The sequence below is a fragment of the Clupea harengus genome, chromosome 5, assembly GCF_900700415.2.
Source record: "Clupea harengus chromosome 5, Ch_v2.0.2, whole genome shotgun sequence".
Classification (NCBI taxonomy): domain Eukaryota; kingdom Metazoa; phylum Chordata; class Actinopteri; order Clupeiformes; family Clupeidae; genus Clupea; species Clupea harengus.
In genome coordinates this window covers 4,692,542-4,713,201 of record NC_045156.1, presented here as the reverse complement: position 1 = coordinate 4,713,201, position 20,660 = coordinate 4,692,542, and the positions used below count along the sequence as shown (strand labels likewise).

The window sequence follows — 20,660 nt, the reverse complement described above, 5'->3', positions numbered from 1 at the left end:
TGCTACATTGTTAATACAATAGCAATTCTTCTTTACCCGAGATGGCTCCCTTTCTGTTCCTAAATGTTTTATGACAACCCATCCAGTTCTCTTGTTGACAACAGTAGAGCCTTTTTTATAATTTTTTATAATCAGTAATGTAAAAAAGGCCACTGGGATTTTTTATCTGACTTTAAAACACCATTTATTGTAATTCTGTTATTCAGTCATCTGTAAAAGGCTGTGTTGTTCTCCAGATTCAGAAGTCCTGTTTCTGTCCGGTGGTTTTTGTTTGAGGACATTCTGTGTCATCCGTTACCTTTCTGTCAATGATCCACAAGAACTGCTTTCATAAGCGAGCAGTCATGAAGACACATGGCCAATTAGGAGGGTGAGAAAGAGCAATGACTTACCCACTGCAGCCCAAATGTTTACCCAATGTTGGAGTGTTGATGACTGATACCGCCAGCACAAAACCACTCTTAGAGCTCGGAGAGCAGCTGCTGCCTGTGATAAAAAAGCAGAAAGACAGAGATAATGGCAAAGGCACAATGACACTACAGGAACTGGAAACACAGTCCTATACATGTATACATGCGATGATGCTATACAGTGAGAAGCATCATGCCTGGCTCATATACATTTGCCTCAAGTGTGCTATTTGCTTCGAAAAAACATAGACATTCCCATAAGTAATCATTGATTGAATTAATCAGCACAGAATGTTAAAATCTTTATCATTCAGTAAGAGTAGGTTGTAGTAGTGTAATGTGGACAATGAGGTACTTTTGATCTTAATGAGCATGAATTGTATAATTACAAACTAGCTATTTGTGTGAAGAACTATTATTGTGAGAATTAATGTGTGTTTTATTTAATCTCTTATTTATTTGTAGTGGAGGCTGATGAGCTGAAGGTTGCCATCTTTGTAGGTGGGCGCACAGAAGGTACTATGGGGCTTTTGTTTCCTGCTTGGGCTGAAAACCAGGATGAGCATGTACAGACTGGCCAAAACTGAGCAGATATGATAGAAACTCTCATCATTTAAACTTTTGACAAGCCCTCTGGAAATGCTAGTGTCCAACTTTAACAATTCCCAACATGATTTAGGTACGTTTAGACAGTCGCCGTGTACAACATACCATTTTTTTTGTCATGCACTTCATATCATAAATCTGACTGTGATAAATTATGTGCTAAGATATATTTTAAGTCTTGGCAAAAAAGCTTAAGAAAGTCCTATTCATTCCTCATTGCCCCTCCCCCCCTCTCTCTGTCTCTGTATCTTCCTCCCCTGTGGTTATGATGGTTTTATGGTTATACTGGGGAACATCCTTTGCCACGTAGTTCCTCTTCAGATAGACCATAATTAGCAACGAAAGGTATAAAACCAACTGACAATCACAAGTGAACTTTATGTGCACAGGCTGGGTGGTGAATAAAAAAATGACAGGTAGTGCAATCAAACAACCAAGTTGGCATCAAAACATTTTTGTGTAACTCAACAACTGAAAAGAATACTTAAAAACAAACTCTGCATCACAAGAGACTGCTCTAAAAGGCCAAGACCTGTTTTTGATTTGGGTGTTGTTTGGATGGGCTTATGATTACTCCAGAGGGTCATTAACACAGCGCAAAAAGTAATTGGCTACTCTCTTCCACCTCTTGAGGACATTTATAAAACACGCTGCCTCAGAAAAGCCCACAGTATCCTCAGAGACTCAACACACCCTGGTTACCACCTATTTGAACTGTTGCCCTCAGTGAGACGCTTTAGGACCATCATAGCAAAAACAGACAGGCTGAGAAACAGCTTCTATCCCAGAGCAATCATAGCACTTAACAATGCACAAAACTGACCTGTATTTGTCTCTCTGTTGTGTTATATGTCTTGTGTCTTTATAGTGTAAATATGTATATATATATGTTCAATCTATATTTTTATTGTTTTTGTGTCTGAGAGCTGCTACCTCAATTTCGTTGTACTTCTGCAATGACAAATAAATATATTCTATTCTATGATTACCCCAGGGAGTAGGGAATCTTGACTTATTTTCCCCAAGTCAATTATTATTTTCCCCAAGTGCAATTATTAAGTCACACAAGAAAAGAAAAGAAGTCAGAGGGAAACCCCCACTGCACTGTTAAACATTTCCTGTGAAAACTATAGTAGGTTACTGGCATTTATTGGCCAGTAACATAGTGTAGTTATTTTCTAGTATCTTTCATAATATTCACAGGAAGAAGATACCTGCTTTATCTCCAGTAAATTACCAGAAGAAAGTCAACAGTAAATTAAAGTAGTATTTTTTTCAGTACTTTTCAGCCTACTGATAACAAACAGCAGTATCTTGCTGGCAACTATTGGCCAGTAAATTATTGTAATGTTGTTTTATAGTGATCTACTGTTTAACATATTAGCATACCAATAAGACTACTGTAATACACAGTAAGGCTGAAACTATTTGGACCTCCAACCATTAGACCTCCCATTAGAGCACCCACTTCAGAGACATGGCAGTTGGAGTGTAGAAGTTATCCATCCCACTTGTTTTGGTTTCCAAAGCTACATTTTTGGAAGTCTGGAGTAAGTCTGGAGTAAGTCTGGAGTAAGTCTTTCTAAGTCTTGAACTCTGTTGTTGTGCAGAACTGCTTTGGACTCAACTGTCCTGACCATTTATTCACATTTGTTGGTAAACTTTCGAATTAACCATCAAACTAGTTTCTCAATGAAATACTTTGGTACATCATGGTATATCTCATGTTTGTGGATATATCCTATTTGTCCAATGCATTTGGGATTGGCATTGGAGCACATTGGGCAACTCTTTTAAGTACTGGAAAGAAAACAATATGTCATGTTACATCATTTGTCAAAATCAGTTTTATGATATGCGACAGTACTGTATCACTGTAATGCAGGGAATTACTGTAAATCACAATTGCATAATGGGAACATTTAATTTATTAAGTGGGAATGTTAGGAATTGCACCAATGAAGAACTTAATGTGAAATTCTCCATTTGGAAAGTCAAGCCTTTTTGTGTAATTAATACTGTGAATGATAATGTATATTATTGATGACAAATGATATGCACCTCTAGCAGAAGTTTTGTCCAGCTTTATCCACAACATACATTTTGTAAGGCGGAATGCACTCTACAAATTATAGAATCTACTGAGTGGACACCCAGATTTCCAAAGTCTGACCCCAGGGACAAATGGTGATTTAACAGAGGACTTCTCTGATCTCACAACAAAAGACTCCTTGTTTGTGGTAACAGCAACCACACAAAGGGATTCACACATCTTAGTAAATAGGTCACATCACCTACTGAGTGTCATCTTACTAGTAGTTCCCACGTTGGTGGGGTCACAGTCCCCATAAGAACAGAGGTGACCTGTAGATGGCTGTGACCTAAAACTATCTGCAAATGTCTATGAATGTAACATATTCATGTTTATAGTCTTGAAATGATCCTTATAATATGGGCAACAGTCTGATCGTGGTTTCATTGCGATTTGAATTACCTGCCCCAGTTATACATGTCATTTGATTAGAATTTGACTTCAGTTCTCTGCGTAACTTAACCCCCTTGGGAATGACCAATCCAAGAGGAGAGAATGTTATCTTGAGGAAACTGGGGCAGAATGTATCCTTAAAGGAGACATCTTATACCCCTTTTCCCACAGATTGACATGTTTCCTTGGGGTCTTAATGACTTCTGGCAAAGGCATGATAATGGGATGAAACAACAGCCAGGTTTAGTGGGAGAGGACCAAAGAGAGCACGGCACGAAATGCAGAGGTAACAGGAAAAAACAAGACTTACACGAAAGGACACAACAAAACCAGGTGGGCAAAACCGAATGCAGAGAGCAGGACCAAAAACAAGCAAAAACAGGGACAAGGACAAGGCCAAGGCCAACAAGGAATCAAGAAAAGAGTTGCGATCAGGACACAAGTCGAAATGACAGAGAATCAAAAAATAACCACCGAGTATAAATACACAGAACAATTACACACAATGAGAAACACAATGGGAAATAGGTGAGCACAAGAAATGGAGGGAAATTACCAATGACTGTGACAGGTGAGGGGCAAAGACAAGAGCAGATGGAACAACAGAAGCACATGTCAAAATGTAAACAGAAACACATGGCCCGTGGAAAACAAAACACAAGACAAAGTAATAATGGCGAGCAAGGTGACCAAAACACAAGAGTCCTGTCTGAAACCCTGACACAGAACCCTTTAGAGTGTTTGGTCTCGTCACTCTTCCTTTCTGGCTCTCTCTCTCTCTCACTCACACTCTCTCTCTCTTCTTCTCTTTCATCTCTCCCCTGCCGCTTCTCATTTCTTTATCTCATTCACTCACTCATCCAGGTTTGGGTTTAATTTCTGCATTTGAAGCATTCAGGTTTATGTGGTCATTTAAGTATATTTGGTCTAACTGACATCCAACCTGTTGTTATTACTTGCAGTTGTACTTCCATTTGTTTTTAACCTTACATTCAGTTTGACAGATACTTTACAGAACATTTAACAGAACATTAAACTCAGCATTTATTGTATTAATAAATTGTTCATTTATCAACCATTCATATAACTCCTTGTGTGCCATTCTGTTATATCGTGTCACTAGTTTATATACTGGTTGGTCATTACAATAATTTCATGGAGTCAGATGAATATTCACAATATTTACCTCTCTAATACATTCTACTGTCCCATAATATTCAGACACATATAAACCCTCCAGCCTGGTGTTCACTAACTTTTTGGCTGCTTATTTACATTTTTTAACAGTAAACAATCTTCAAACTATTTTTGAAAAGGTACCATTAGAAAAGCACTGTTAGCCTATGTTTAAATTAAAAGTAAAATCAAGCAATAGAATGTTTTATTGCATAGCATTTAAATGTAGTAAGCCATTTCAATCTACAGTTGGATGGTTTTTGATGTAATTAAAATATTGTTCAGACACTTTGCAAGGGTCAAAGCAGAGAAATTAAAAAGTTCTGACTTTTTCTGACTAAAGTTTTGAACTGATTTATTAACTTAAATAGCTAAATTGTCATTTCTGCTCTTCCCTGCTTTCCAGTTTAAATTCAAATGAAGTGCATTTCTTTATATAATGCCATTAAATATGGACACTGTCTAATGCACTTTATAGATGCTGGAACCTCTGGAGCAAGCTTTTCACAGTGAAAGGTTGTATTTTTCCACAACGGAATTGTGGGATACATAGTACTACACATCAGTTCTACAGTAAGATACTGTTTAAGTTAAGTACAATTTCCCATAACACGTTTGTGGTTTAAAGTTATACACTACAAAGCAGTTCTCCTGAGTACTTTTTGTGAATCATTTCACTTTGTAGTGGACACTGGATTTTGGAGTGCTCAGGCAAAATAAAGCCTTGATGAACTTATAGATGTTGTAAACGAAGGGCCATTTATCACAGAACTGCTTCATCATGCAGTCGGTCCTTTCTTGTTTCTTTATGTAGTCAGTTGTCCTCTGAAAAAACATTTTGATCTCTGGGGAATAATTAAGAGCTTTCACAGACCCTAGTTGCCCTAGAAACGGGCTGGTTCCAACTTTAATGAAGAAGGAGTGCAAGAGAGATTGGCGGAAGAGCTGTACGAGAAGAAATCCCTGTGCCCCCCACCCTCACCCCCACCCCCCTAAAAAAAAAAGAGCCTGCACAAAGGTTCAGCACCAGAGCAACCATTACTGTTGTCAGGACTAGGGGAGAGCGGAAAAGGAGTGCAGAGCACAAATGCCATCCTTTATGGTTGGGCAAACCCCGCTCACTTGAGCTGAGTATTACCACGACAACATTATGACCAAAGAGGGCCAGTGAGAACCTGAGATGCCAAATGTGTGAGAGACTCATGAAAAGTGCTGCTATTGAGGGCTTCTCAACGCTGAGAGCGAGCAGCTTTTATCCCCCACCTCAGCTGCCATCTCAGTTTCATCATGTCTCTCTCTCTCTCTCTCTCTCTCTCTCTCTTTCTCTCTCTCTCTCTCTCTCTCTCTCTCTCACACACACACAGCACATTGCTCCCCTGTTCCCTTCCAAGTGTGCTGCCAAGGCCAGGATGCTTGAGATCCCTTTTCAGCTCAAACACCATGGGGTTATCGGATCAGCTGCTCGCTCCAGTCAGGGACAAGTGGATATATCTTCCGGTGTGTGCTCTCGTAATCTTTGAGCAGGAATGTTCTGATAACCCAGGGGCTGATTTGAACATGTGGGCCCTGGCAAACCAACCTAACACTGCAAGGAAGATACGTACACTGCAACTGAACGACCCCAAATTCAAGCCATGCATTTTCTGTATGTATGTTCCCTCCAAGATTTCACACTGGTTGAAAAAAAGTTTTCCAGGACCACCAGTCATATTTCCCCCCTGTATAGTATTTCCTTCCATAAATGTTATGGTTTTACAAGCGCAGGTGTGCTATGACATGTACTTTACCATTGACACGTACATGATGGAATGCACACACCAATGTTTCATAGCTTCCATATGTTTGAACTGGTTATACAACTAAAGAAAGCCCAGGCGTATAGATAGAGGTGGAACTTTTTACCCTTGAGGGGCTTGTGGGTAATCATAATTATGGGGACAGTAGGCCCTAGGTAGGCCCTGTGCCGTTACAGTTTGTCTATGATGAGTTTTTCGAAAAAGTCAAACAAACTTTTCCCAGTTTCATAGAATAGAAACTGGTATCCTGGTAAGAAAAAAATTATGATATTTTAAATCCCACAGATTCAGGAGGAAATAACTCCTTTGTTGATGGAAGATCTCTGTGTTGCTCTCAAAACTATTGAATAGTTTCATTCAGTTGTGAATAGTCTGAGTCAATGGGTTGTCATTTCAGGAAATGTTTTGGATTTGTTTTCTTTTTATCTGACTGGTAGATCTTTCAACGTTACATTGGTGACATTGTTTCTTCTTTTTTAATGATTACTGTTTTCCATTTTCCATTTATTCTGGGGTTAGCACTGTTTCCTTTGTATGTGTTTATGCTTCCTATATTCCGTTGTTCACACAATGCAGACGACACATTGTATCTTTCTTCACTGTAAAAAGTTAATGGCAAAATGGAAAAAATAAATGGAAAAAATGGGGTAAATTATGAAGAGCATTAAATGTCATTAATAATATTTTACAGTTAATTTGTTGTAATACAGGGAGCCAGAGTAATTAAAATAGCAGGGGCATGACATGATCAGTGGACTTTCAGCGTGCAATAATCTGTGCCGCAGAGTTCTGGATGAGTTGGAGTCGGTGAATGAGTTTGTTGTTTGGATGCCTGCCAGGATCGCCTTGCAATAGTCAATGCGTGATGTGCCCAGAGCATTGACTAGGACTTCCCTGGAGTGTTATGTTAAAGTAGGGCACAGTCTTGAGATGTTTTGCAGATGTAAATAAGCAATCCGAAAGACATTGTTAATATGGCTAGAGAAGGAAAGGGTTCTGTCCAAGATGACACAAAGGCTTGTAACCTGTTCGGAGACAGTTATGGTGGCTTCAGCAATGGAGAGTGAACAAATTTTAGTTTTTGAGAGTATGGATTTAGGGCCAATGGGAAGTAGCTGGGTATTGAGCACTGTTGGAATTTAGGTAGGTGTTTGTCATCCACACCTGTGTATCACGGAGACAAGCAGTGAGAGTAGTGGGGGTGGAGTAGAAGTGGGCTTAGTGGATACATTAAGCTGTGCATCATCAGGATAGCAGTGAAAATAGATACCATCGTGCCCAGGGGCGGCGCCAGGGGGGGGCTAGGGGGTGCTATAGCCCCCCCTGGATTAGCCATAGCACCCCCATAGCACCCCCAAGAAAATAATGGTTTATTTATTATTGTTATTTTATTTAATTCTGCGTTCTTAATTTAATGTATTGTGTGATAATAATATTTCAATCACAAAAGAAAATAATAACAGATTGTTCACGTAGCACGACACAGACACGTCGCATGCGTGAACTTTGACGTTTCCTGACGATTGAAGGAGAAAGAGAGCTAGTGCACTGTCAAAGCCAAAGTCAAGCGGTAGTATCAACAAATTCACAATAATGGATCGGTTTTTGATACCCAAAATTCCACGAGTAGAATAATCATGTGACGTTGAAGAAGAAGAAGAAATGCAAGAGGTATCGGAATCTGATTTAGAAGAAGAGGAACGTCGTGGTCAAAGAGATCAACCCTACACCTCTACTGAGGGTGCTAGCCATGCTACACCTGGTCTGCTGGCTTGCCCGGATTTTGGTTTTGCTTATGGCTTTTCCAGCATAGTTTTGTTTGCATTTTTGCCTGTTCTTTAAGAGTTTTATTGTACAATGATACAATGATCTAGCTCTGATTATTGTGTTTTTGAGTGCCTACTGTTTTGTTTCATTCACTTTTAAAAGGGGCCTGCATCTTTACACCGTTTAAGATTTAAGGTGGAACGGTCTTGTTAGATGTGTAACATTAATTAATGCGGTCTCTTTTTGGGATTTTTCTGGATCCGCCTTAAAAAATCAGAGATTCTAGCCTAGGACGAGCAGTCTGTCAGTGCTAGCCAGGTATACATAAGCTTCTATGTTTTTATGGATTGTGACCTGAAATAATATATACTTTTTGAAAGCATTTCTGACTCTTTGACTGTTTTAGTTCATTCTATCTGCTATTCTAATTTGCCCTCTTTAGTTTAGAATGTATTGAACTATTTATGTTTAGTTTAATTTCTCAGACATGATAGTGGTGACCTGGTGGTCATCTGGTGCCAACTTTAACCCCCACTGAAGTAAGTGAAGTATTTGGGATTGCGGAATTTTGTCAGTGACCGTCGCAGAGGAACACGGCTATGTGCGCGTCCGTCGGAAGCAGCCTAATCATAATAATAATACGATCGATTTGTATGGCACTTTTCATGGACCACAAAGACGCTTCAGAGAGCAAACATGTAAACAGATATGACGATATGGTGGGGAGGTGCTGTAGTAGAGAACCATGTGACACATATGCTATCACCCTAATTTCATAGCACCCTCGGTAAAACGCCGAGCACCCCCATAGCACCTGCAGAAAAAAATCTCTGGCGCCGCCACTGATAGTGCCAATAGATGTTGCCAAGAGGAGGAGGTCAATAATAAATAAGAGTGACCCCAACACTGAACCCTGTCGAACGCCATGGTGAACTATGGAGCTTTCTGACTGGTAATTCTATATTTGTATAAATTGTGTCCTGTCTGCCAAATAGTGGCCAACCTCTGATAAACAGTGCCACAGATGCTAGCCAGACGACCCATGAGTAGCTGATGGCATATGGTATTGAAGGCGACACTGAGGTTGAGGACGATGAGGAAAGCCTAGAATCAGCCGCACGGAGGTGGTTCAGTGCTGTGTTTCACTGATTGAAGTGGCTCAAAGAGATTATTGTTTTTCAGGTGATCCTGGACCTGAGATGCCACTATCCTCTCAAGGACTTTTTATATAAATGGTAGGTTGAAGATAGGTTGATAATTATTGGTCATCAGGAGCCAATCTAGGCTTCGTCAGTGTTGGTCTGACGATGGCAGTTTCTAACAAATGGGGGTAGTGCACCAGTGGTAAGAAAAGTGTTAATTTTTTAGGTTATCAGAGGCGCAATGGAGGGCAGGCACACCTTAATTGAGCTTGTTGGAACAGGATCCAGCTGACAGATGGAGAAATTGCACTTAGTGATGAGATTCAAGATGTGACTTTCTGCTGGGGGACTGAATTCACAAATTTGCATTAGTTTGTGGTGGGGCCAGAGTATTCAGGCAGCATGGTTCCTTTTGCACAGCAATTTAACTAATGAAGCCTTAGGACTAGGACAAGGATATCAGTTAATCCGAGAAGTGAGTTCCTCTGGCTTTTTAATGTTGCAATATGACACACTGAACTGTTGAGGTGTCAAATAGCACAACTTTGTGGTCAGAGATGGGTAGTTCAGCAGCACTGCTATTGCAAGGTGTCATACAGACCAGATCCAAAATATGGTATAATATGGTACACATACTGGGTGATGCCAAAGCATCAAGCAAGGATGTTGCACTTATATATATCTGGCATGCATCACATTATTCAAATAGGGAGAAATTTGAATTACTTTGCATGTTCAAATCTAGAAAACACAAATGATTGCACACCCTTTGTTTTCAGGCAAATAAAGTAAAGCCAAGGTCATTCTTGTACACAAATAGGTTGAAATACAAGGGTGTGAAAAGGAATTGTGTATTTCCCTGGCTATACCATGCAATAGCCTACACAAATGTATGGATGTTTATGTTGAAAAAAAAAACAGATTTAGATGAAAGGTAGTTCTGTCTTTTGGTCTCTAGTGTAGGTCGCAATTGCTTTCCCTCCCTCTCTTTCACCATTGCAGTACATTGTAAAGCGTTAATATACCCTACCCCCCAACTTTGCGTCGTTTCTTACTTTCATCTATTGAAGGTCCATACTTCTGTTAGTGTTTTACTAATAGGCCAATACTGTAGCAAACTATCCTGAAAATACATCTCGATACAGTTCCCCTTCATCTTTCCAGTTTTCTATTCATCTGACTGACAGTTGAAGTAGCATTTGAAGAGTTGTGTAAGTCTGCATTCATAAACCACAAGGTGGCGACATATTGCGTTTTTGTGTGTAAATAATGGAACACAAGCGGTAAAAATAGCATGATCAGTAGTATTTGGGGAAGGGAAAATGTACTCGTGTCTTTATCACTCAGCAGATAGCTTTTATTATTAAACATATGAATACCTCGAGTTTCTTCATCAGAACAAGAGAATGAACAGAGAATCACCACCACAGACAGTTTTACAGAGTCTACTGCGCATGACAGGTAGTGTTGACAGTCTGGTTAGCCTTGCTCGAGTCAGTGCTACGCTGACATTAGTAGAGCCGTCATCAGATTTCAGTGACAGCATCCTTGGAGTGTTGATATCAGAGAATTTGCAGCTTTTGAAATGGCAAGTATATCATATTACAGATCATATAGTTTCGGTTTGCTTATCATAACAAGAAGTTACTCTTTGATCCCCATTTATTTTTAGCTGGCGCTAGCTAGATGTCTGGATATGGGGCGTTGGTTTTAGCTTAGCTAGCTAGATAGCGATAGCTAGCTAGCTAGCTAGCTTTGACTGTAAAATAGGCATAGTTGTTCATCACGGTGGTATCGATAGCTTCTTAGTTAGCTAGCTAGCTAGTCAGCTCAGGTACTTTCATAAAATTGTAATTATGGAATACAAAACATTTCTGGCCACAACTTTGTTTAAAATAGGCAGCACTTCCGTCCTTACTAGATTAATTCCAGCACTCATAATAATATAATTGATACTGGCAATTGTAACTGGCTAACCATACCTTTCACGAAGTCGTTTGTTATTGCACGTCATTCACTAACGTGCATTTTTCTGTCTATCTGGTATATGCCATACGTCACATATTTTGTTTATTCCTTCCTTATTTGACAGGCCGAGGTTGAAGAGACTTTAAAGAGAATCCAATGTCAGAAAGGCGTTCAAGGGATTATCATTGTAAACGCTGAAGGTACTCAACGTAATCTGAATGTATGAACATCAAAAACTTTTTAGCGGTTGCTTTGTTTGTATATTTGTATTACATACTGTATTGACTTTTCAAGAGGTTGTAGATCCTGTAGTTTGTTCACTCGACCTACTTTACATACTTGAACACACTTTGTCAGCTGAGCACTCGATCTCTCTTTAACCGTTTCTACAAGAAGCCTAAACACAACAAATAAGGCTTTAATCCAGAGACTCTCCCTCCCTCTCCATCACTGACCTCTTTGTTGTCTTGCCTTGCAGGCATCCCCATTAAAACAACCTTGGATAATGCAAGCACAGTTCAGTACGCAGGGCTCCTACACCAGCTACTTATGAAGGCACGCAGCACAGTCAGAGACATCGACCCCCAGAACGACCTTACCTTCCTGAGGATCCGCTCTAAAAAGAATGAGATAATGATTGCACCCGGTGAGGAGTTCCCTTGTGAATACTAATACACAGATACACAGAAAATTCATGCATTCCACATCTGTCCCAATATATATTACTTGTTGTAGTAAGTATCTTTGTCATTGTATAAAACAACGAAACATCTCCCTATGCCACCTAGAATAGAATAAAGTAGATGTTAAAAGATTGCAAACACTTATTTACACAGTAAAATAAAATGTAATAGTTATCAGGAATATAATAGATATAAAAGTCAAACATAGTCAGCACATATTTACATACACAGTTATCAGTAATAGTTTCCAGTGCAAATGATTCAGGAGCAAAGTAGCGCATGCAGTGCAAACATGATTAAGAGTTCTTCTCGAAGGTTGTGGATGGGTTGGGGGGTCAGAGATTGGGACAGTACAGGAGGGTTGTGGGCTGGGGAGTTTTGTTGAGCAGCGTGACTGCTTGGGGAAAACATTTTCATCATTCTTGTAGTCCTTGCTCGGATAGACCTGTGTCTTCTTCCTGAGTGCATGAGGTCAAACAAGGGATGGGCTGGATGTGATTGGCCTCCGATGATGCTGTGACATCGGCGTAGGCAGCGGGAGGAATATATGGTGGTGATGTCTGGTTGGTAGGCCCGATGTTTTTCCCAGTGGTCCTTATTACTCCAACGTAGTACTTAGGTATTGTCGTTTTGTAAGGCATATGTAGAAATGAGAAGAAAGGCTGCCATGGTCTTTGCCCGTATTGAGTTTTCCTCATCTTCGTTTAAAAGTATCAGTTCTGTGAGATTCAACCTTTTCACTTCTCTGTCTGGGTAGAATTGTGTTTTTTTTTTCACTAATATCCCAAACCATGTCATCTTCTAATAATAATAATAAAACTTTATTTATATAGCACCTTTCATGCAAAAGAATGCCGCTCAAAGTGCTTGTAGACATAGCTTTACCAGGGAGGAGTAAATATGAGGTCATTAGAGATCACCTTGCTGATTCTGATGTTCTAATGAAACATGGCAACCTAATGGTTGTAGCCAATGGGAAAGTATTTGCATTCATGCGGTTCACACAGAATCAGACTGGCCAATAGTATCGTATTGTCTTCTCTGTGGCAAATCTCACTCCTAATCAGTACACTGCAAATAGACTAGGATTTTAACACGTAGAATTTAAAAGGTAATCCACAATGGAAATTACACTGATACTGACAGCTACAGGTAATATAATCTACAAGACATCACTATGTTATAATATGCATAATTATGGGCTTGTTACAATATTATTGCGATTCTTTACATTTTACGATACAGCAAGTATTGCAATTCGGATCTGTGATACATTGTATCACGATATTATATGCTGTATACACTGTCATGATAATATCTCGCCTAAAAATATGGAGAAACTACAGTGTATCGATTTTCTTTTCTCACCTGTCATACTGAAGGCATACAAATTGTTTAATTTGTGTTTTACGTGACCTTTTAAAAAGACTCAACTTGTTGTTTACCTAAATATACCGTTCAATTGTCAACCTATTTGGTAATATGTTCTTTCATAGTATAGAAGCTTCAGCCTTAGTAAAGAAAGATTTTTCTAACTTTTCATTTTATGTGACTTGGAGATAAAGATTTTAATCAACAAGACTGGTTGAGAGCTGGAGAGATGTCTGCATTGATTGACACATTTGTTATTTTGTGCTTCCCTCTACAGATAAGGACTACTTTCTCATCGTCATTCAGAACCCCTCGGATTAAGAGGACCATATGTCAGACTCCCTTTTTACGCGTTCATCAGTCTCAATTAAATGGGCAAAAGTATTTTTTGGTTGTGTTTGCTGAGGAATAGTAACGTGCATGTGGCAAAAAATGCACTTAAGCTATTTGGCTTTCCAGGTTGAGCCGAAGGCCAAAAACAAAGCAGTCAGTTTTGCTGCCATTACAATGTCATTTGCATGCCATTATATGGGAATCTGTTAGCCTTTTGGCATTTCAGATTAAATATTGGCCTAAGATTAGGAACACAGGGGTAAACAATGTGTAGCCTTGAGAAGTCGTGCTCTTTGTGGAAGAACGTGTATAGAGCTGCACCTCAGTATTCTACATCATTCCAGTGCCAACCCGGTTTTATTTATCGTGCTTCCTCGACTATTTGACCAGGTGTAATCTACCTGCTTTCAGTCCATCATATTTATTCTTGTTTACTCATGTTTATTATATCAAATTGCCAAGCATCAGTAAATATAATGATTTCTGCCCATATATTGTTGTGGAACACCACATACATCAGTGTTTATGGCTGTTTCCGCGACATGCTTCATTTGGTGAGGAAATAAAGCAGCAAAAGAGAATATTTTGAAGATCTCTGTTGAAGTGTGAAATATTTTATTTTATATGCAAGTGCTCATTGCTCAATTTCTGTTTGGGATTCAGTGAAGTAAAATGTGCACATAGGTTGTCAACAATGGCACAGTATGTATTTAAATGAATATTTAAGTATTCATTTTTTTTGCAAAGATCAGATATGATTATTTTGAGGTCTTTTGCTTGATCCGATCTTTTAAAAAGTATGAATTGTGTATGTTTGTGAAAGAGAACATTGATTCAAATTTTGTGTAGGCAACATGAATAATTATACAGCTGATATGAATCAGATTATTTCACAGACTTGTGAGACGCATCTATGGATCTAATCCTTTGGCCGTGCGCTGTCCCTTTAACACTTCGTGACGTCACGGTCTTCGTCTGTTCTATTGTCCCAGCCTGTTTTGGTACAGTGAGTTCAGAGCATAAACGTTGAAGACGGCAAGACTTTAATCAAGGGAAATAGCAAGGAAAACAACTTGTCCAGAAGTATTTTAAGCGACCTCCTTTGTTTTCCAATAAGCAACAGTGATGCCATCCGACAGACCTTTTAAGCAAAGACGGACATTTGGTAAGTGTCAACGTTAGACCGTTTTTTTCCTGTCTCAGATTTTCAAGGTTTCTTTGGCCGATTGTCGTTAGCCAAATGTCAGCTAGCTGGGCATAACGTTGATGTCAGAATGTTTTGATCTAAAATAACTCTAATCCGACGTACACCAACACTGGAATTAAATTAAACATCTGAGTTATTGCGGTCGTGAAGTGTTTTCCAGATGGCGTCATAACTCGTTAGCGTTTTAGAACAGCCTTGTAACAGTTGGCAATCGACGATATCCTTTTCTTATGTCCGATAAACATAATCTAGATAATGTCACTAGACAACATAAACTAGGCGGTGTTTTAGCAAAGGCACTGACTCGGCCAGTAAACTACTGTCGCTTAGCTAGCTAGCACAGCGACATTATTTTTCTTACCGAGTTATTGGCCAACTCGCCAGCTACCGAAGAGCTGCATAATGTTTTTCTTCTTCTTGTGGTCTCATTAATAGGCATATTTACATAGCCGTGTAGGGGAGCTAACATGTACAATAATAAGACTACAGCTAGCTGGCTAAAGCGTTTGAGGTCATATCATGTGGCAACAGCTAACCAGTTTCATGAAGCCATATCAACAAACAAAAAGAAAACAGACTGCAGCTGACTCAGTGTCGCGAGTACACGTGTTAAGCAAATTATTCAGAAATGTAATACCGTGCACATATTCTTGGTTGAGGATTGGGTGTGGAGAGGGAGGAGCGTAAGGCCATTGCATAATCTTAATAACATCATGGACAAAACTAGATAAGTATCCGTATTTCAAACGAATTGGACTTTTGGTAAAGACAAATATAAGCTAAATATAACAGGATTTGTTCAGTTGCCCGGATGGCGCAAATGCAATATGGCGCATCACCGCAGAGGCCTGCCTGTGATGGTTGACACACTGACATAATAACTACAAAAACAGAAGTGTAACATCGGAGACTGTTTGCAAATGGAATTAGTGTCAGGTCATTGGCATGTTTTTTCCCCCTGGTTGCATATTATGCAGTACAAAAAAAACATCCGCTGAGGTGGAAATGGTTCTCCGCATTGAGATGTTGGCGAAATAACAAATAGTTCTCAGAACAAAAGCGTCTTTCACAGCTGCTCGTCAAAGTCCATTTTCCCAGTTAAAAAGGTCTCTGAATCTGAAGTAGCATGTTTTGGTGTTATTTACACCAACCACAATTAAACATAAATCTGTTTACACAAATAATTAATGTACAGAGCTGTACTTGTCTATGTCATGTACGAATCAATTTATGATAAGCCTTGCTAGGACACTATGGGTGTTCTAATAGTTAACTGTAGTGAATATATTCATTAATCATCGTATTCAATCAGATGTGTCAAATAAGCTGGGTGTTATTGATTGTATGGGTTGGAGATGGTAGGACAGGGCTATTTATTTACAGAACATGATACAGGTCAAAGGCAACAGAAGAACTCTCTGGCCTTCAAATTAATGAATGTGCTGAATGGCACTCACAATGAAACTTCGCATTTTTTTTTCACATTTTGCACTACTTCATGACCTCTCTGTAAGCTCTGTGTGTGTGTGTGTGTATGTTACTATAAACACATTTTGACCTGTCTTTTACCTCCCGTCTTCAGCGGACAGGTGCAAAGAGGTGCAGCAAATCCGGGAGCAGCACCCAAACAAGATTCCGGTAAGGACCTCCTTCCCTTGTGCTCCCCATTGTTGCTGCTTGAATCTCTCTTTACCCTCCCTCCCAGTCCCTTCCACCACCAGGGGGGTCCACTCTCAGGTTTCGGACTAAACGGCTAAAGGAGGTCTAAGTGTTCTACCGTTGACATAATAGCCCTTACATCCCCCCATGTAAATGCACGCGAAAGATCAGTTTCCCTCAAGGTTGCTGAGAAGGCCCAGTATGATGTTGCCTTGCCCGCCTCCTAAAAGCATTAGGTCTAATTGAGTTTAAACTAAGAGAAGATACTTCATAGGGGTACTTGTGGTTATTAACGGAGTTTGATACTGTATCTAATTAACGGTACAGTGTCTGCAGTATGTACTTTCCTATTCTACATCAGTAGTCTAATTAACTGTACAGTGTCTGCAGTATGTACTTTCCTATTTTCCATCACTAATCTGGGTGTGTTGTATCCACATGGGCAATGTAAAACTGTTACTGTATTTGTTTGCGCCTTTCTCCCCCTTAGGTTATCATCGAGCGTTACAAGGGCGAGAAACAGCTGCCAGTCTTGGACAAAACAAAGTTCCTGGTGCCCGATCACGTCAACATGAGCGAGCTGGTGAAGATCATTAGGTGATTTTCCTTGAAACGGATTCTAAATATAGTGATGTTCAAAGTTCAGCGAGTTTGAAGATCGATGATGTGGCAAGCACGCCCTCTGTTTTTGTTTGTCTCGCATAGCCCAAACACCAGGGCTCAAGCACCACACCACAGCCCGTTTCATAATCAATACTTTTGCCAGACTGTCAGCCTATTGCTTCAAATTTGGAAGTGCCATTATCTTGTCGCTTATCATAGCTGTCCCAGTTCTTTTTATGTTGTTGTTGGGGGGGTGGAGGTGGAGGAGTTAGCTCTTGTGGGTGAGTGTGTGTGTAGAGACAGACAGAGGGAGAAAGGATAGGGGACAGGACGGATGAGAGAAATTCTTAAACTTGTCTGTGTGTCTGCATATGAGTGTTTGATGATGTGTATTTGTGATCTGTGAATTAATCTGTGTGTGTTTGCGTGAGTAGGTAGGGTAGTAGAGTGTGTTTGTGTCCACTTTTATTTTGTTTACGTGTCTGGGACTGGGCGGTTAAGGCAGGGGGGGGGGGGGGGTGTACAGTGTTCCAGGATTAGCTCACATTCTAACCCTGCCGTCCACAGGGGTTTCTGTGAACTTGCTTGCACTCCCCGGCTCTAAAGTTAACTCTGTTATTGCCGACACCTACATCCTAGCCTCTTGCCCTGTCTTGCCAAGTGATCCACTGTGTTTTATGGCCATCTGGCTGTTTTTTAGGTTTAGGTCTTACTTGATCCGAACTCTCACCCACTTTCTGGGTCATAATCTATTGTGGTATTGTCATTCAGTCGAATTTAATCTCTCTACTGTTTAAAGAAATTTTTCTCAGTAATAAGCTGTAATCATAAAGAAAGCATGGCCTCAGCTGTCCCTCGCCATTTGTGCTAGGCCACTGCCAGCTAGAATTTTTTTTTCCGCGTTATAAGTATGCCATTAATGTGTGATAACACAAACACATTTTTCTGTCCTGTACTATGGCCACTTTTTTGTTTGTAGCAGTTTATACTGGTCACCTGTTTCTCTTAGTTAGTCATTTTCCCTTATCACTTTAAATGTTCTCCACTGGTGATGACCATACATTCCATTTCACAACAGCTCAGCCAAACGCCAGGGCTATATTTAATCCTATTTGACTAGTGTTGCATCATGTGAGCTGTTTGTAGATTGAATGACCGGTCCCTTCGATAGATTGTTTGCGCCATAGGCCCACCATGGGATGGTAGCTGAACATCTGCCATTCAATTCCTTTCAATGCTCATCACTCTCCCTGTTTCTTTTTTCACCAGGCGCAGACTGCAGCTCAACCCTACCCAGGCCTTCTTCCTACTGGTCAACCAGCACAGCATGGTCAGTGTGTCCACCTCCATCTCTGAGATCTACGAGCAGGAGCACGATGAGGATGGCTTCCTCTACATGGTGTACGCCTCCCAGGAGACCTTTGGTTGTTAGGGAGGGGTCTGGCCAAGAGCGATCGGGGGAGGGTAGGGTAGGGTGGGATGGGGTCGGGGAGGTGGAGGGGATGAGAAGGAAATAATGCAGAGAGAGGTGAGGCACGAGCCTGAGTGCTTTGACAGACCAGCCCCCTTTTTCTTTCTGTCTTTCTCTGTCACTCCCTCGCTCTCCCACTCTCTCTCACTCTCCTGATCTCTGTCACTTCCTGCAGTTTCTCTTGAGATGCTGCCAATAAAAAAGCAACATCCTCATTACGTTTATTCACACTACGTGCATACGTAAGCACTACTGCTATTTGTGCAAGTCTACCCTCTGCTGTTTGACATTCTACTCAAGTCCCCACCCTCTCTTTCTCCCCCCTCCCACTTAGTTAAACTGATTTGGGTGTATTAAGTAGGGATGCATTTTCCTAACGTCTTTATTTTGTTGCAATATAGCCCCAGTAATGGTTTTGTTTCGATAGCCAGGAAATCTTTTGATAGGGGGCAGTTCTATAAATAGCAGCGACATGCCTCATGTCTTCTTGTAAATAGGTCAGACAAAGACACGTTGATCTCTGTCTCCATTTATTTTCTGTTTCCATTTCTGTTTTGTTTTAGCTCTTGCATTTGTCTGTCCGCTTTGTAGCTATGCCACGTGCTTCTAGGTGCTGTCAAAAACCAACGGTTGGTGATCCTGGCATGACGTTTATTCTTCTGTCTCAGAGCCATGCGCAAACCTTCAGAGGATGCAGCTCTGATTGATTCAGCTGTGTAGTCAGCCTAACTTAACCTTGGAGTCCTTGACTTGCCTCAACACGGTCAATCAGGAAGGGCGCTATAGCCCTGGCTGATGGAGGTTTGTAATGCATACACTTGAAGCTAAATGGTTGAAAGAGAAAAGGGCTGACGGTTAACTGCTGATGAAATCGAAGCGCATCCTCTTTTTGCTTCTTTAGTTCAACAACTAATCGTATCCCGTATTGTATATAAACAGCCTCTTTAGACATAACACGTGCTTAAAGTGGCATCTGCATCAAGACAAAACAATCCCAAGTAATTTTTTTAATAACACTCCTAATCTTTTGAGAGTCCTCATTCCTTTGTCTTTTGAAAGCGTTTGTGTCTATCCTGCGCGTGAGTGAGAGCAGTGTGATACGGCAAGGGCTCATTGAGAGGATGTCTGATGCACCTTTAGACTTTTACATGCTAGCTTCATCTCCGTCTGCAGTAACCCCAGCTAGCCAACGTGAACACTAGAGGCGGTCTGATTCTTGACTCTTGAGTGTGGGAGGGAGATGCTTACCTAATACATAACTTTGCGTTGAGTGACGTCAGCCGATCTGCTCTATAATGTAGGAAACAAAACAAAAAATACATGCTTTTTTTGCACAAAAAAAAACTGTTAAAAAGATAAACTGTATTAAATCTAGAGAAGAAAGAATTACAATAGCACATAATGGTATTCTATTTTGTATCTGCTTCTTTCCTTGGGACACCATATGATAAGTATGCCTTCTGTCAGAACTTTATAATTGAAGGGTTTGTGGTTCACTACTTACCTGCATGTTTCTTTTCTCTACTTGTTTTTTATATATTGATTTACGCTATAGATTTGGTAATTATTTTAACTTTATTTAAAGAGAAAATGAAAGTCTTTTTAGATGTGTCCAACCAAATGTAAAAAAACAAAAACAAAAAAACGACGACCCTGAAACCTGTATGTGTACTGTATGTATGGTTGAAATGTTTGAAACACAAATGTGTGTGTATAAACCATTATATAAGCAACTTGTGACTGTGTGATTATTGTACACTAATGTTCTTATATGTAACCTCTGTTGAAATCTTCAGTTACATCAGACTCCACGGCCGCTTTTAATACGCATGTAGTTTTCATCCCACTTGGACCTACACCAGAAGAACACGGTGCTTTTGAAGCTCCAGAGGGAAACTGGTCAGTGTGTGTGTTTACGCACTCTGACTGGCCGGCGTGACTGGGATTAAGCCCTTCATGCAGTTCATGCAGTTTTAAAGGAGT

At 40.2% G+C, this 20,660-nt stretch overlaps 2 protein-coding genes across 2 annotated transcripts; both read left to right on the top strand.

Moving 5' to 3' along the window:
* Positions 1-10,819: 10,819 nt before the first annotated feature.
* dynlrb1 (dynein, light chain, roadblock-type 1) lies at positions 10,820-14,327 on the top strand. The gene is made up of 4 exons (XM_012841255.3): positions 10,820-10,970; positions 11,475-11,550; positions 11,829-11,996; positions 13,682-14,327. Exons 1-4 carry the CDS (start codon positions 10,968-10,970, stop codon positions 13,723-13,725), a joined length of 291 nt encoding a protein of 96 aa, XP_012696709.1. The 5' UTR covers positions 10,820-10,967; the 3' UTR covers positions 13,726-14,327.
* Positions 14,328-14,645: 318 nt separating this feature from the next.
* Positions 14,646-20,410, top strand: map1lc3a (microtubule-associated protein 1 light chain 3 alpha). Its single transcript, XM_012841207.3, has 4 exons — positions 14,646-14,902; positions 16,527-16,582; positions 17,094-17,200; positions 18,476-20,410. The coding sequence occupies exons 1-4, from the start codon at positions 14,863-14,865 to the stop codon at positions 18,636-18,638; spliced, it is 366 nt and encodes a 121-aa protein (XP_012696661.1). The 5' UTR covers positions 14,646-14,862; the 3' UTR covers positions 18,639-20,410.
* Positions 20,411-20,660: the final 250 nt, after the last annotated feature.

Excerpts from the sequence above, each read along its gene's own strand:
- dynlrb1 (XM_012841255.3), top strand. Across the intron at positions 11,551-11,828 it reads TATCATTGTAAACGCTGAAG|GCATCCCCATTAAAACAACC; the intron begins GTACTCAACGTA and ends CTTGCCTTGCAG. Across the intron at positions 11,997-13,681 it reads TGAGATAATGATTGCACCCG|ATAAGGACTACTTTCTCATC; the intron begins GTGAGGAGTTCC and ends TTCCCTCTACAG.
- map1lc3a (XM_012841207.3), top strand. The coding sequence starts at position 14,863 with ATGCCATCCGACAGACCTTTTAAGCAAAGACGGACATTTG. Across the intron at positions 14,903-16,526 it reads TAAGCAAAGACGGACATTTG|CGGACAGGTGCAAAGAGGTG; the intron begins GTAAGTGTCAAC and ends TCCCGTCTTCAG. Across the intron at positions 17,201-18,475 it reads GAGCTGGTGAAGATCATTAG|GCGCAGACTGCAGCTCAACC; the intron begins GTGATTTTCCTT and ends TTTTTTCACCAG.